At 30.1% G+C, this 16,227-nt stretch overlaps 1 protein-coding gene across 5 annotated transcripts; it reads left to right on the top strand.

Moving 5' to 3' along the window:
- LOC140675070 (5-oxoprolinase) lies at positions 1-15,878 on the top strand. 5 transcript variants are annotated; one of them, XM_072909098.1, is made up of 22 exons: positions 1-149; positions 1,662-1,847; positions 2,102-2,287; positions 2,478-2,716; positions 2,858-3,020; positions 3,113-3,198; positions 3,286-3,487; positions 3,639-3,899; positions 4,035-4,145; positions 4,256-4,457; positions 4,580-4,799; positions 4,930-5,068; positions 5,228-5,505; positions 5,616-5,876; positions 6,020-6,125; positions 6,643-6,810; positions 11,042-11,289; positions 11,563-11,674; positions 11,746-11,970; positions 12,311-12,492; positions 12,655-12,814; positions 15,150-15,878. In XM_072909098.1, exons 2-22 carry the CDS (start codon positions 1,683-1,685, stop codon positions 15,372-15,374), a joined length of 3,939 nt encoding a protein of 1,312 aa, XP_072765199.1. In that variant the 5' UTR covers positions 1-149; positions 1,662-1,682; the 3' UTR covers positions 15,375-15,878. The 5 variants fall into 5 exon arrangements, with proteins under 5 accessions (XP_072765199.1, XP_072765202.1, XP_072765201.1 ...); XM_072909101.1 differs by lacking the exon at positions 1-149 and adding an exon at positions 216-346; XM_072909100.1 differs by lacking the exon at positions 1-149 and adding an exon at positions 329-351.
- The last annotated feature ends 349 nt before the right edge of the window (positions 15,879-16,227 follow it).

The raw sequence follows: 16,227 nt of genomic DNA, 5'->3' as shown, positions 1-16,227 counted from the left end.
GTTGATTGAGAACCTTCACTTGAGGACTTATGCGCACTCAAGTTATCCGTTGCTCTCAGTCACAGTTATCCTGCTATTGTAGATGGGTGCTGTTATAAAACTACTATTATATAAAACGTGTAGTAATATAGTAAAACCAAGAACAACTGGTTAGTGTTAGATTACTATCATATACTACTACATATAGTGTTACAATACTATCACGTGACATTATAGTACTTGTAACACAGTTATATATCACAACAATTATTATTGGCAATAGAATCTTATCGATGACGTGTTAACATGAAAATATAATTGACGTATAATTAAACATTTGTGCACTTGTGCAACGTAAACAAGAACTGTAAAGTTAGAAATATTTAATATTTCTTGAAATTTAAAATCTTTTCCCTTTTGTTCAAGGAATTTAATAGTTTAATATATATAAATATATATAAATAGTAATAATACATATAAAAGAATAATATAATAATATATAAATATGAAAAAAATATAATTATTAATAAATCTTATTGATATTAATATGTACCAAATATTATGTTGTGAAAGAAAATATACATATGTTTGATCCTTTGTGGAAACAGTGTATGTGTGTAAAGTGATTCATATTGCGTATATAACTTTAGTCAAACAACAAATATATTCTATGAATTGTGCTATATATATATTTAACAAAATCATAATTAAATATCTCGAAATAATAAAAGATATACAATTTTAATTCACAAGTACACGGGTATAATAATATTTCAGACATTTTAGGCATTTATATATTCCAAATTATTTTGTCAAGAGTGACTTTAATAACAATTTTTATATATTTCGATTTTTAACTTTATCAATTATGCTTATTTATTTTCACAAATCTTAACAAATAGTTTTTATCAGTCGCTGGTTATGTGATTATCTCTTGAAGATAAAATCTATTCTATATACCTTCTATTAAAGTCTGTCTATATTCGAATTCGAGATATTAGAATTATAAATCGAAAAGAAAAAATTCGTTTTGCATATTTTTCTGTCAGTGTGATTTAAAAAACGTGCAAAATAAATTTTTCTTTTTCGATTTATAATTCTAACTTCCTGAATTCGAACATAGACAAATTTTAATAGAAACTATATAGAATAAACTTTACCTTCAAGAGATAACGTTAAAAATACGTTAGTAAATGTATCATTTAGATAAATATGTCTATTAGAAATTTAATATATCACGTTGTAAAGAATGCAATTTCGAAATATGGAAGAATACGTATACAGATAACACACGATATAAGGATTTACAAGTTAAAGATTTTTAAAGTACCTTATCAAATAATTATTCTTTTCTTTTTTTCACAAGAGGTATAAATTAATTTCTTATCAGAAATCGTACTTGATTGCTTGTTTATCAGTATGCACATATTTATTTTCGCATAAGCGGATGTATCTCTAAAAATGTATATATCTAAAATTTTAATAAAACTAAAAGAATCAAAATCAAAATTAAATTATAATAAAAAGAATATTTTTTAAAAATATATAATTTTTCTGTATTTTATATAAAAAGAAATACGAAATATTACTAAAATTCAAACAGAGATGATTATAGTTTGCATAAATTTTAAGAACTGCAATCCTTACAATATAATAATATAAAAAATTTCTGTTTTTATTAGTGTAATTTGCGTCAGTAAGCAATGGGGAACAAAAAATTTCAATTCTCTATAGATCGCGGTGGTACGTTCACCGATATATATGCTAGATGTCCTGGAGGTAAAATCCGAGTTATGAAATTACTCTCGGTCGATCCGAATAATTATAATGATGCACCAACAGAAGGTATTCGTAGAATATTGGAAGAGGTATGTATTATATATTGTAGTTAAATTGTTTACAATATAAATAAAAGCAATATTAGTTGCAATTAAAATAAATTATAAATAAATTATAAAAATTGTAAGAAAAGATATACATAGTTGTAACCAAAAATATACATATAAAATTGGATTGCGTTACATTATAATAATATAATCAAATATATAAAATATTTTATATCTCCTTAGTTTTATAATCTTAAAATTTTTTTATCTATTTTATGATTATTTATTAATTTTAGGAAACTGGTATTAAAATGGATGGTGCAGTAGATATTTCAAATATAGAATGGATCAGAATGGGAACGACAGTCGCTACTAATGCGCTGTTGGAAAGAAAAGGCGCGAACATGGCGTTATTAATAAATAATGGTTTTGAGGATCTTCTCTATATTGGTAATCAGTCAAGGCCAAATATTTTTGATTTGGTTTGTATAATTGAATTGAATTGATATAAATTCAACAAACGCAATATTTCTATTTAAAGTTTTAAAAGAATTTAGCAAAAATTACAATATAACATGTATAACTATCTCGAAATTTATCTCGGTGATGTAGAGTTGCGCTTATTATTCGTTCTATCTTGTATTTGATTTATCATTTGTTAAATATTAATAGGAGATAACGATGCCCGAGGTTTTGTACAAATATGTAGTTGGGGTAAAATGTAGAGTAATCCCCGCTTTGCCAGGAAAATGTCATATGGAGAATCAATCATGGCGAAGGGTAAAAGGTTCTACTGGCGAAGATCTATTTGTTACACAAGAACTCGATGAAACACAATTGAAAGAAGATTTGAAAGAACTTCGTGATTTAGGAATCGAGAGTCTCGCTGTCGTTTTAGCGCATAGCTATACGTTAGTAAATCATTCAAATAAAAATTTCTTTGCAATTGGCAATATTTTTCAGAAATTTTTTTCTGAAAGTACATTACTAGTATCATAATTTAATGAAACCTTAATTATTTACTTGCATCAATACATTGTTATATGATACAGTTATGCGGCTCATGAAGTCAGAATCGGCGAATTAGCTCGAGAAGCAGGTTTCTCACAAGTATCTCTTTCACACGAAGTTATGCCGATGACCAGAATAGTTCCTAGAGGTTTCACAGTGTGCGCAGATGCTTATTTGACACCGCACATTAAAAATTATTTACAAGTAATATTATTTTTATAATTGTATATAAAAAATCTAGCGGTCAAGATATACAATATATTTCTATTTTTAACCTGTAATCGATAAATTTTTAGGCTTTTTCCTCAGGATTTAAAGACAATTTGAAGAATGTAAACGTACTGTTTATGCAAAGCGACGGTGGATTAACACCTATGGATTCGTAAGTTTTTAAATCTATTGTTTTGAAAAAATTTCTTTTATTATTTTAATATTAAATAATATCATGCATTTTGTTAATGCATTAAAGCTTTAATGGATCACGTGCTATACTTTCTGGACCAGCTGGTGGTGTTGTGGGATATGCAATGACAACTTATGGAAAGGAGACTGATTTACCAGTGATTGGATTCGATATGGGTGGCACGTCGACCGATGTAAGCCGATATGGAGGAAGCTACGAGCATGTTTACGAAAGCACTACAGCCGGTATCGCTATACAAGCCCCACAGGTATAAATATTTTTAAAAATAATTTTAGTAAATATATAAAATATATCTTGAATGTATAATTAATCTTTTACTTTACAAATATTATTTTAAATCGTAACTTTTTGTCAAAAGAATATTTTTCAATTTATTTAAATAAAAATGTTGGTTGAAGTTGGATGTCAATACAGTTGCGGCTGGAGGTGGATCGATGCTTTTCTTTAGGTCGGGTCTCTTTGAGGTTGGACCTGAGAGCGCAGGGGCTCATCCAGGTCCCGCGTGTTACAAGAAGGGTGGTCCACTGACCGTGACGGACGCGAATCTTGTATTGGGTCGCTTGCTACCTGAATATTTCCCTCAAATTTTTGGACCTCAGGAAAATGAACCGCTAGATATATCTCGTACGCTGACTATGTTCACAGAACTTACATACGAGGTAATTTTCTAACGTATAAAGATAAGATCTTTTCAAACATTTGCATCTTTTTTTATTTTCATGCAAAAAATATTTCTATATAATCTTATGCGTTGTAAAAGAATAAATTTCTTAAATTGATTGGAAATATTGCAGATTAATGAATTCTTGAAGAAAAATGAAGCAATGTCGGTCGATGAAGTAGCCATGGGATTTATCAAAGTCGCGAACGAGACCATGTGTCGACCAATTCGCGCTTTGACTCAGGTATGTTTAAATAATGTCAGCTCATAACTTTTCTTTGCAAAATATGCTACTAATGTGTTGTGTGTCATATTGTTCTTAAATTATCTTTATATTATTTTCTTTGATGAAAGGCAAAGGGTTACGATACTTCCCGTCATGTTCTGGCATGTTTCGGCGGCGCGGGAGGACAACATGCTTGCGCAATCGCTCGATCGTTAGGCATAAGCACAGTTTTCGTTCATAAATATGCCGGTATATTATCAGCTTACGGAATGGCATTAGCAGACGTTGTTGAAGAGGCACAAGAGCCGAGCGCCGAAGCTTACGAACGCGGTGATTTATAACAATTTTTGTTATATATTAATAGTTTATAATAATATCCATATATATATTATAATAAGTTTCATTTTGTGTTTCTATTATTATATTTTTCGTGTATTCGTATTATTATGTAGAAAGTTTCGGCCGTTTGGATGATTGTTTGGATGCGATGGAAGCCAAAGTTAGAAGCAAACTCCATGCGCAAGGATTTGCTGATTCTCAAATAAAAACGGAATCATTTCTACACTTACGTTACGAAGGTACCGACTGCGCTTTAATGTGCACTTCTTCAAATAAAAATTTAGGGGACACCATCACCAGACACGGAGATTTTCTTACTCCTTTTCTAGAAAGGTAAGTTCTCTAATCTCTAAGAAATTGAAGAAATACTTTATTCATATATTTAAATTATTTCAATTACTTTATTCAATACTAAATTATTCAATTATTTTATTCAATTACTTCAAATTTTCTTTTAATTAAGATATAAGACAGAGTTTGGTTTTACCATACCAGAGCGCAAAATTCTGGTGAATGATGTAAGAGTTCGGGGAATTGGCAAAACTAAAATTTCGGAGGATCCCATATTACCTCCTTCACAAGCTTCTCCGAAAGCAGAAAAGGTGACGATGTATTGATAATTTTACATGGTCATTAAACTAAAACTTTCAGTATTTCAATTGCAATTCAATGTTACAAACATCTAATTGGATTATAATTAATATAATATTAATTAGATCTTATTATTTAAAAAATTTCAAAATCTTTTGAATGTTTTCTAGACTACCATGGTGTATTTCGAGAGCGGTTATCAAGAAACTGGCGTCTATCAATTAAATTCGTTATCTCCTGGAGATATTTTACATGGTCCTGTCATTATTATGGATAGTTTGAGCACACTTTTAGTAGAGCCAGATTGTACTGCAGAAATCACTTGTCGTGGAGATGTAAAAATAACGATTGGAAAAGGTCTACAAACGAAAGTTAGCACTGATCTTGATACGATTCAACTCAGCATTTTTTCGCATCGTTTCATGAGCATTGCCGAACAAATGGGACGGTACGTACATCAGTAAATAATTTCAGTTTTATAAAAATAATATAATCCTTTCAATGTTCCTTCAAAGATTACTAGATAATATACATATTTGCATCTTTAATTTTTGATAGAGTACTTCAAAGAACTTCGATCTCTACTAATATTAAAGAGCGATTGGATTTCTCGTGTGCGATTTTTGGTCCGGACGGCGGCCTTGTTTCAAATGCACCTCATATCCCCGTGCATTTGGGCGCCATGCAAGAAACCGTGCAATATCAGATGAGAGCATTTAAGGGCAAATTCTCACCGGGAGACGTTATTCTTTCTAATCATCCGTCAACAGGTGGTTCTCATCTCCCAGATCTGACAGTCATCACGCCAGTATTTTACAAGTCTGTATATCTTTTGCATATATCTAAAAAGTTTCTCTGAGAAATGTTACATATATACGAACGTTGTACTCATTTGAGATATAATTTTAATGAATATTACATAATTTTATTTGATGAAAGTATTCTATGCAAATTATATACAGAAATGTGCCTACGCCGGTATTCTTCGTGGCTAGTAGAGGTCATCACGCTGACATTGGTGGAATCACACCAGGCTCGATGCCACCGCATTCAACGAGTTTAAATCAGGTGCGAAAATAATCTCTATTAAGTTAGCCCTGCCACTAGCGTTAAATTAATTCTAACTTATTTTAAAATTAGGTACTAAAGTCCGAAATTAGGTATTCAAACCATCCAAAAGAATGTTTTTAATACTAATACTTTACTATTGTAAAGCGATAGACGCGATCCACGTTAAAGTTCAAAATCTTGCTAAGTGGAACAAACACCTAATTCGGCGTTTATTTATCTTAAAACAATATAACACTAATTTCCTAATTATTACTTAATTGTTATACATTTTTAAACAATTATTTATATTTTTTTTATATGAGAGAGACCTTAACGTTAAGTCAGTCTCACTCAAATATAAATTTAATTTTCTGCTAAATAATTTGAGCACTTCAATTTCGGATTTCAACACTTAATTTTAAGATAAGGTAAAATTAATTTAGTAGGAAGACTAATTTAATACGAAAATACTATCACCGAATAAAAACATTATAAGAAAATTATACATATATGTTTATGGAAAATTTTGATATAGGAAGGTGCTGTTTTTAAAAGTTTTCTGCTAGTACATAAGGGGATATTTCAAGAAAAAGAACTAACAGAGGCTTTGATGGCACCAGGCAAAATACCGGGAAGTTCGGGAACACGAAATCTTGCAAACAATATTAGTGATATCAAAGCTCAAATCGCAGCAAATCAAAAAGTATAATAATTATTTCTTATAAAATTTATATAAATCTTATGTCAGGGTGTCTACTCAAATCTTTAAAAAAAAAACTCTCTGAAAATTCCCTGATTTACAAGTTTTTTTGTTCAAAATTTCAATTCAGAGAGAATATTTTCAAGATCTTTTAATACAACTTTCTCTAAAATAATTTTTTATTACATACATACATTTTCTAATATTTTTCATTCATATAAAAAAAAAAAAAGACAGAGCCTCAAATATATTTATATTTTAAGCACATAATTTATTTGGCTAGCTGACTGGGGTGTGTGTGTGTGTGTGTGTGTGTGTGAAGCTGATGTCTCATTTCGTAGAAATTCACTAATTGTTGAGAGTTCCGGTTTTATTTTTAATTCTAGAGTTCTTGACAATTAAATAAAAAGTTTTGGTTATTAAATAAAAAAAATTTGCTCAGGACAAACTGAGAGATTAAGCTTACGCTGCGTCTCACTTTGTCTGCTAACGGTTTTTCAAGCATTTTTTGTCAGATTTTAAGCGCTTGAGAGTTTCACAATAGTTCTACAAGAAGTTCTGTGTAATAAGTCTAAAAATAATTAAAATATTAGATTAAGATTAGATTAAAATATTAGATTCAATAAAAATTATTAAAATATTAATTAAACAAATTAAATTGCCAAATGAAACGCTGATCATATTTCGACAATTCCGTCGATTAATGATATCTTGTTATTCTGCAATCACTTTTAATTTCCAGAGAAAGAATTCTATATATAAAAATTATTAGAATATTTAATAATCAAATTAGATTGTCCAAAATGCCAAACGTATAAATACCGAGATAAGACAAGACCATTCGTATTTCGATAGTTCGGCTTTAATGAGATTTCATGTCAGTTTGTAATCACTCTTAATTTTCAGAGAAGAGTTCTATGCATAAAAATTATTAGAATATTTATGAAATAAATTAGATTGGCTCAGACATTAAACGTATATAAACACCTAGATGAGATGTTGATATTATATTTCGATTATTCTATCCACTTTAAATGAGATATCGTGTTATTTTTTGTGTTCTGTAATCACTTATACTTTCTGAATAAAATTCTAAGTATGCATAAATATTATTAGAATATTTATTAAACAAATTAGATCGAGATGCCGGTATAACATGAAATCTCATTTACTCCGTTTCAGGCGATCTAATTTGTATAATTAATATTTTAATAATTTTTACACAGACATTTTTGTATTTAGAACAATTGCATATTTACTTTTAAGCGCTTAAAATCTAGCAAGAATGTTAAAAAAAAAAATAATCGAAAAACAAAGTAAGATGCAACGTGAAACCTGGCTTCTCAGTTTATCCTGATTTTTCCAGGATTATTTTTTAATAAGCACTATTTGTTTAAAATTGTTAAGTTATATCAAGAATTCTAAAACTGTTAAAAATAAAATTAAAACTCTCAACAATTAATGAGTTTCCACGAAGTGAGACACACCCCCAAATAGAATTACACGAAATATGCTTTGTGATAATTACGACAAAAAAATTAATTCCGCGAATAATACGTAATAAATTATCTGGCTGCTCCCACAAAGCCAGATGCCATTCCAGGTCTGCTCATTTTCTTCTAATCCTTCGTTGATGCATTTCTTCGAAAGCATTCACTAAATACTCGCGTGACATTTTACACGATACTTCTTATTACGATACCTATTACATTTATTGATACATGATATTTATGTCGGAGTGGTATCTTCCTGCTCACTTATTGTATGAATGATAACAAAATCAACACGTTATATATATATATATATATATATATATACAAAAATTTAGTGTACTTTCTCGCGGATTAATAGGTATAATGAAACGACCGTCTTCAATTCGATACTCCCGACACGTTCGCGCGTGATATTCACTTTCCCCTTATAATTTGAATCACTGTTTCTGACGAATTTGCGATTGTTGAACGTGTCCCTTGATATTCGCGGATATCCGCTGACACTCGGATACTTTGGAAAATGTTACAGAACTTGCAGCGTTCATCGGTCAAGCAAATAGCCGCCGAAATACGCGCAAAAGCAACGGCGAAACGACGTAGTTGCAAGATCGAACGATCAAAGATCGCAAAACGCCACAAACACGTGCGGAACAAATCTGTCTCGAGAATATGGCCCCGTTATCCTAAATCTCGATCCTCTAAACCTCCCGATATTCGCTTTTACACAATATTGGCTCAAAATTGATGAAAATGACAATGTAGAGCAACCACGATGCGACTCAACGCGACTCGACGCGATTTGACTGACAATGAGTTCAGCTCCGTGGACACTACGACTGTCGACTGTGTCATGCACGTAACAAAGCTGAATTCTGTAGCGCGGATGTGAAGGGAATGACTCTCGTGCGTGTATCATTGCATGCGTACCGTAGCATGCGTCGACCGTCGACGTCAATTCAGGGAATCATCTACGATTTTTTTCCCTTTTTTTTAATGCACTTCACGTTCTCTGTATTCTTTATTCCGCGATGAAATAATATAATAGTTATTTTTCTTTACGCGGAGAAAATATAATAATAAAAATTAGAATATATATTTGTAATTGTAGAATATATTAATATATACAGGATGTCCGGTAAAGATTGAATTAACGTTCGTGAGTAGATAGAGCGCATTAAACTGAACAGAAAAGTCCTTTACCATTTTGCAATTTTTGGAATAATTATTGAGAAATTAATTTAAAAATATCGAGCAATATAATCGCGTCAATATATTAGCGCTCTGCGAAAAGAGACAGCTCGTTGTCACGTGGTCGCTAGGAGCGAGAAGAGACAACCCACTGTTACACGGTTGCTATGCGTGCGACTAGCAACCACGTGACAGCGGGCTGACTTTCTCGCCACGTGCTAATACTCGCACGAATTGGTCGATATTTTTAAATTAATTTCTCAATAATTATTGCGAAAATTGCAAAATGGTAAAAAACTTTTCTGTTCAGTTTAATACGCTCTACCTGCTCACGAGCGTTGATTTAACCTTTACTGGATACCCTAATATACACTAGAAATCACGCGCGATATGTTTATTCAATAATATATGTACGAATATTATAGGATGTTATATTTTATGAAGGAATATTGCAATTATTCAAATATTTTGATGGACAAATAAATACACAATCATTAACAAGTAATCATTAACAATACAACAAATAATTAATTATTTTGATAGTATATACAGAGTCATTAATGCCTTTACACCTGAATGTATGCATATATCGGAACCCATACATTTTCTATATATGTTATGTTACGTATATATATATATATATATATATATATATACAAAATATATAAATATATTGATATGTGGATTAATTCATTTGTAGAGTCATTAATGACGCCTTCTGTAATATGCACAATTAGTTTATTATAGACGAACGAAAATACGAGCGTCTCACCTCGATACGTACAGCATCTCAGACGATCTTGTTTAATTAATATTCTAATAATTTTTACGTATAAAACTTTTGTAGAATTATTATAGAATTTTCAAGTGCTTAAAATCTAATGAGAAATAGGTACTAATAAAATCGTCAGTGGACAAAGAAAGCAGCATAAACTTTGATGTCTTTGTTTGTTCCGAGTCAATTATTAATTTATTGTAATAACCAGAATATAATTATTAATAGAGTATAACTATTATTTAAACATAGCTATTTCTTTAATCTATCAAGAATTCTAAAACTATTAAAAATAAAGCCAGAACTCTCAACAATTAATAAGTTTTCACGAAGTGAGACTCCAGCTTCACACACACACACACACACACACACACACACACACACACACACACACACACACACACACACACACACACACACACACACACGCGCGCGCGCGCGCGGCTGATTGTTTACAATATAAAAGCAAAATTATCAAAAAAAGAATTTTTGAAAAAATTATCTGAATTCTAATAAAATTCCGTGAAACTTCCCTAATTTTTCCAGATACAAAAGAAATCCTTAAGAATTTCAGGCTTCCATATTTTCCTAGAGAGTAGACACCCTATAATTTACATTTTCTTATTTTTAATCTCTCTCTCTCTCTCTCTCTCTCTCTCTCTCTCTCTCTCTCTCTCTCTCTCTGTATAATAAAAATTTTATTTCAAGTTAAAATTTTTGAAAGTAGGATTTATATATAAACTAGTTTTTTTTTTTTTTTTTTTTTTTTTTGTGAAAGGGTTCACAGCTGGTAAACGAATTGATTGATATATATAGTCTCGAAGTAGTTCAAGCGTACATGGATTATATCCAACGTAACGCCGAAGTTGCCGTTCGAGAAATGTTGAAATCGATAGGTACGAGAATTAAGATGCAAAGACAGAAAGAAACTGACATTGATGCTATTGATTATCTCGATGATGGCAGTCCTATCAAACTGCATGTGGATCTCGATATAGAGAAAGGTGAAGCTGTTTTCGACTTTCGGTATGTTTTTTTTTGGAATATTAATATATCAATAAATTATAATAATTATAATTACTCACTATTTATTTTTTTTATCAACATTTGCCATTGTTCATTATTTTTCTATATAATGACATTTTTATGCTTTAAATATAATCATAAAAAAATACAGTAACGTATTTTTCTATTTTTCTAATTGCTTTTTGAGAAATTTTGTATATTAATTTTGCATGTAATAATTTTATATATACACACATTACAACAATTTATAAGACAAAATTTGTAAATTTACAGTGGAACGGGTTATGAAGTATGGGGCAACTGTAACGCACCGCGTGCCATAACTTTGTCTGCGATAATTTATTGTTTGAGGTGTATGGTCGGTCGAGACATACCATTAAATCAGGTAACGTCCCCTCAGGCCTTCTTAGAAGGAAATTCAACGATAAATTCGTACTAGTGTCATTTTCTTTGTAGGGCTGCTTAAAGCCAGTAAAAGTAATTATTCCTAAAGGATCATTACTCGACCCTTCGGAGGGCGCGGCAGTGGTTGGCGGTAATGTCCTGACGTCTCAACGTATTGTTGATGTAATCTTAACAGCTTTCGAAATTTGCGCGGCTTCACAAGGTTGTATGAACAACGTAACTCTTGGTACCGAAGATTGGGGTTACTACGAGACAGTTGCTGGTGGTAGTGGAGCAGTAAGATGATTACAAGTTTAGATAATATATATGTATTCGAGTTTTAAACATACATACTCGTAATATTTATTTTAAATAATTAATTAAAAGAAAAAACCATTTAACAATTTTTTCATAAAGAAATTAGAAAAAATATATAGACATAATTATTATAAATGAGATAATCTCTCTCTCTCTCTCTCTCTCTCTCTCTTTCTCTATGATATATACGTATATATATTAAAAAATTTTTGTATAAGATAAAAAATGTCATCTTATTTTATAATTCATAATTTATAAATTAATGTATTGTTTAATGTAGCAGGCGTTTTTTAATAAATACATTTGTGTTTTTATATAGGGTCCGACATGGGATGGCAGAAGTGGTGTTCATACACACATGACCAACACTAGAATCACTGATCCAGAAATATTGGAACTTCGCTATCCGGTTATACTTAATCAGTTCTCGCTTCGTCTTGAAAGTGGCGGTAATGGGACGTATATTGGTGGTGATGGTGTTGTGCGTGAGATGATATTTAGGTAATTAAAGACATTGTATAATCTCAAATTTATAAAAATATTATTGTTATTTATATAAATTCTCTTCTTTTAATAAAAAATTCAGTTTTGAGAGTGATAATGAATTACTGTATCGGCAAACGTTGCCTTCATTCATGAGTTTTCTTGAACATTTGTTTACAGAGCTGCAATGACCTTATCGGTATTAACCGAACGAAGAGTGCATCATCCACCTGGATATAATTACGGCGAGGAGGGGGCATGTGGCTTAAACATTTTGATACGAGCTGACGGCAGACGAATCAATTTAGGTCCGAAAGCTGCCATTCCAGTCTGTACAGGGGTAAGCAATTTTACATATTTCGCAAGTATATAATTATTGTATCATAGATGTCGGAAATAATTAATTTTACAGATAATTGTTTAAAAGAGATAAATCAGATTTTATTATAATGGTTGATATAAATTATTTAAATACTTTATATAAAAATAAGACAATACTTAATTAAGTAAAGTGTAATTTCGCGCGATAATCAGCAGACTCAGGTCAATTCATATATATCTATTTCTCTCGAAGAAGTAATTGCACAATAAAGTTTAAAGTCAGTGTAGCAGAATTTAAGGGATAGGCAGAGATGAAGATACTCTATCTTTAGTAATGGAGAAATCTTCTATGGTTTATGTTGGCTCGTAAAGATTTTATCTCGGTAGATAGAATCTGCCGCCTACCGCACTCTGTACATAGCCACACAGCAAGGGGTAAAATAATACTAAAATAATTTCCTTTGCAGCTGTGTGCGCGCGTTATTAGATAGTGATCGTGTTTTAAGTTTGTCGTGAAAACGCCACATATTAAGCTAATGCTGAGCGTGAGCAAGAAGGATATTCCGATATATCATTCTCAGTCATAAAATAAATAGAGCGAAAACTTTTTGGAAACCGTGCGATTCTATGGGGTTTGAAAGTGCTTAAGAAACTTATGAGAATTTTAAAAAATGGCACGGTTATATAAAATCAAAAAGATACATAATGTAGTTTTCTTAACATGTTTTATGAAATTTTTTTATGTTTATCATAATACTCGATTTCTTTATATTAGAAATTATAATCTATAAAAAATATAATTTATATGTAAAATATCATAAATACCTTAGTATGTCTTCCTAGTTAATCTCTGAATTCTTCTTCTCGCCCTGTAAAAAAAAAGTTTTGTACAATACATTCTTGCAACGACCCTGCGCCTTCTGATTTCTATATTTGTTTCCTCAAGCGAGATAAAAAATATGAGACGGGTCGAGGGAAAATGGATGAGATACAGTAGTAGGGGAAGAGGCGATAAAAATTGTACAAGTGTGCGCATTAACCGACACCAGAAAAATTTCTTTTCGCAGTTATCGTAGCGTGAAAGCCGGCAGGTATACATTTACGTTTCCGAAAATTTCGTAGTACCATGAAACGTAGATAACAATTACCATGCAGATGTATAAACCGGAATTTACTTTTGCTTCTTTCGTTACATCCATTCCTCTTTTAAAGCTTACAAAAAATATTAATGAAAAATTTCTATCTTTTTTCGCATTTGAAATGGCATCTTTACAGTCGTTATTACCGGAAAATATTTCGCGCGCTACTGATGCATTTCATTAAAAAGCGGATTACATAATTCTGAAAACAGAGATAAAAAAATTCCTAACAAATATTGAATCCCTAATATAAATATAGAGAATATAAATATAAATATAGTTTTTATTTGTCATAGTCTTCTGTGTTATCTATTATTTAAATTAAAGTTCACGATATTATTGTACGTTCTTGTGTATTTTTGAGAAATTATTTGTAGAGATTATTCTATAACAATTTTGTCTTTGATATAATACGCTTTGCAATAAAATGTTAAAATACTTTCGTTTTCCTGCATATAATAATATTTGAATTTTTTACTTTATAAAGTATTTTGTTCTTACATCACATGACTTGCGTTATAAATCTCGATTAATATGCGATATGATTTTGCAGCAAAAGTGAACGCAATTTTCCAAAAATTTTGATGACGTTATTTTGCGGTACGATATTGCATCGAAGTTTCGATAGAATAGTTTCCAGCGGTTTAGTCAAAAGTTGGGCTGCATATAGCTTGTACATGCAAAAACCTGTAGCGTAGCATTACTGCTCTTCGTGCTTGTCGCGCTTCTCACTACATTTAATAATTATAAACTTGTAATTTAATGACGATAAGTTTAATTGTCGGCGATACTTTGTGATGTAATTCATCTTTACATCCATTAAAGTATCTGTTAACACGCTGTAAACTATATTATTACAAAGTATATCTTTACTTTTATAATAATATTTAATATACAATGGCAACAAGGCGACAATAACAAATACATGACAGCAGCAACATTATTATATTTTATATAATTTGTGTACGTATATATTTCGTATTTTATTAATGTTAAAAAAAGTATATATTTCGTATTTTATTAATATTATATAAAATATTCAGTTGTTCAAAGAAATTAAATATACTGTAATAAAAGAGAAACATTATTTTTTTTAATATAACTTTTAGCTTTTCTGTTATAGTATTTTTATTTCGTCGTCATTTATAAATATATATAGCTATTGTTATTAAGAGAAAGTTAAGCTAACAATTTTTCATAAAATTGTCTTTACAGGATAGATTCATTATGAAAACTCCAGGTGGTGGTGGTTACGGTCCCGTTAGCAAAGAGGGGCAAGCAAAGGAATCTTCAGTTCTATCTTCGAAAGTTTACGACTCTCGGCTTCAAACAACAAGACTTTCATCAAAATACAAACGTTCGAAGTCTAGCAAAAGTTTGCGCAATTTCACAGAACGCGGAAGTCTTTTTGAGTACCGTATGGCTCAGGAATCCGTTTAATAACTCAGTTATTGCCATAAACGCGAGAAGTAATGATGTGAAAGACACATTTCAGAAGAATGTGACTAATATTAAATATTGAGATATAACAATATGAATATTGATTGCAATAAACTTTCATTAATTGAATGTAATGTTTATGAAATATTCATGAAAATGTCAAAAATGATACAGTAATAAAATTGATACATTTATATGTATTAAAGAAATATTCCATAATTATATCTCGTGATAAAATAGTTGTAAAGAAACGTTATTCAATATTATGTTATCATTTGAGCATGCAATTTTTATGATTCTTTCCAGATAGAAAATGTGTGTGAAGGATTTAACTTTTTTTTTAGTGTATGATGTTGTGTGTGTGTGTGACACTTTTCTTAATAATTTGAAGTTAAAAATATAATATATATTTTTGCTTTGTAAAAAAGATAAACTGAAATATCATTATCTAAAAATAAAGAAATCTTTTTGTACCAATTATACTATTCACATCGATGTAATTCCACTATTTTAATTCATTTACGATAAACAAAATAATCCAAAACTAAGATTTTGCGTCCTAGTTATCTTTTCTTATTTTATATAATATATATAATTATATGCATTTTATATATATTATATATTAATATTCTATTATTGTTCTTTTCTCATGTATTAAAAATGTATCAATTATTATATATTATTAAACATATTATTAAACATTTATTTTAATAAAGGTGTTTCCAAATTCTATTTTTGCAAATCATTATTAAATTTTTAATCTTTAATATTTCTTATGAAAAATATTATCGCAATAATTATGTTTTATTTTTTTAGATTTTTGTCATTTATTTGATTTGTACCATCACTTCTA

The sequence above is a fragment of the Anoplolepis gracilipes genome, chromosome 17 (assembly GCF_047496725.1).
Source record: "Anoplolepis gracilipes chromosome 17, ASM4749672v1, whole genome shotgun sequence".
NCBI classification, from domain to species: domain Eukaryota; kingdom Metazoa; phylum Arthropoda; class Insecta; order Hymenoptera; family Formicidae; genus Anoplolepis; species Anoplolepis gracilipes.
This window is presented reverse-complemented; position numbering and strand designations above follow the sequence as displayed.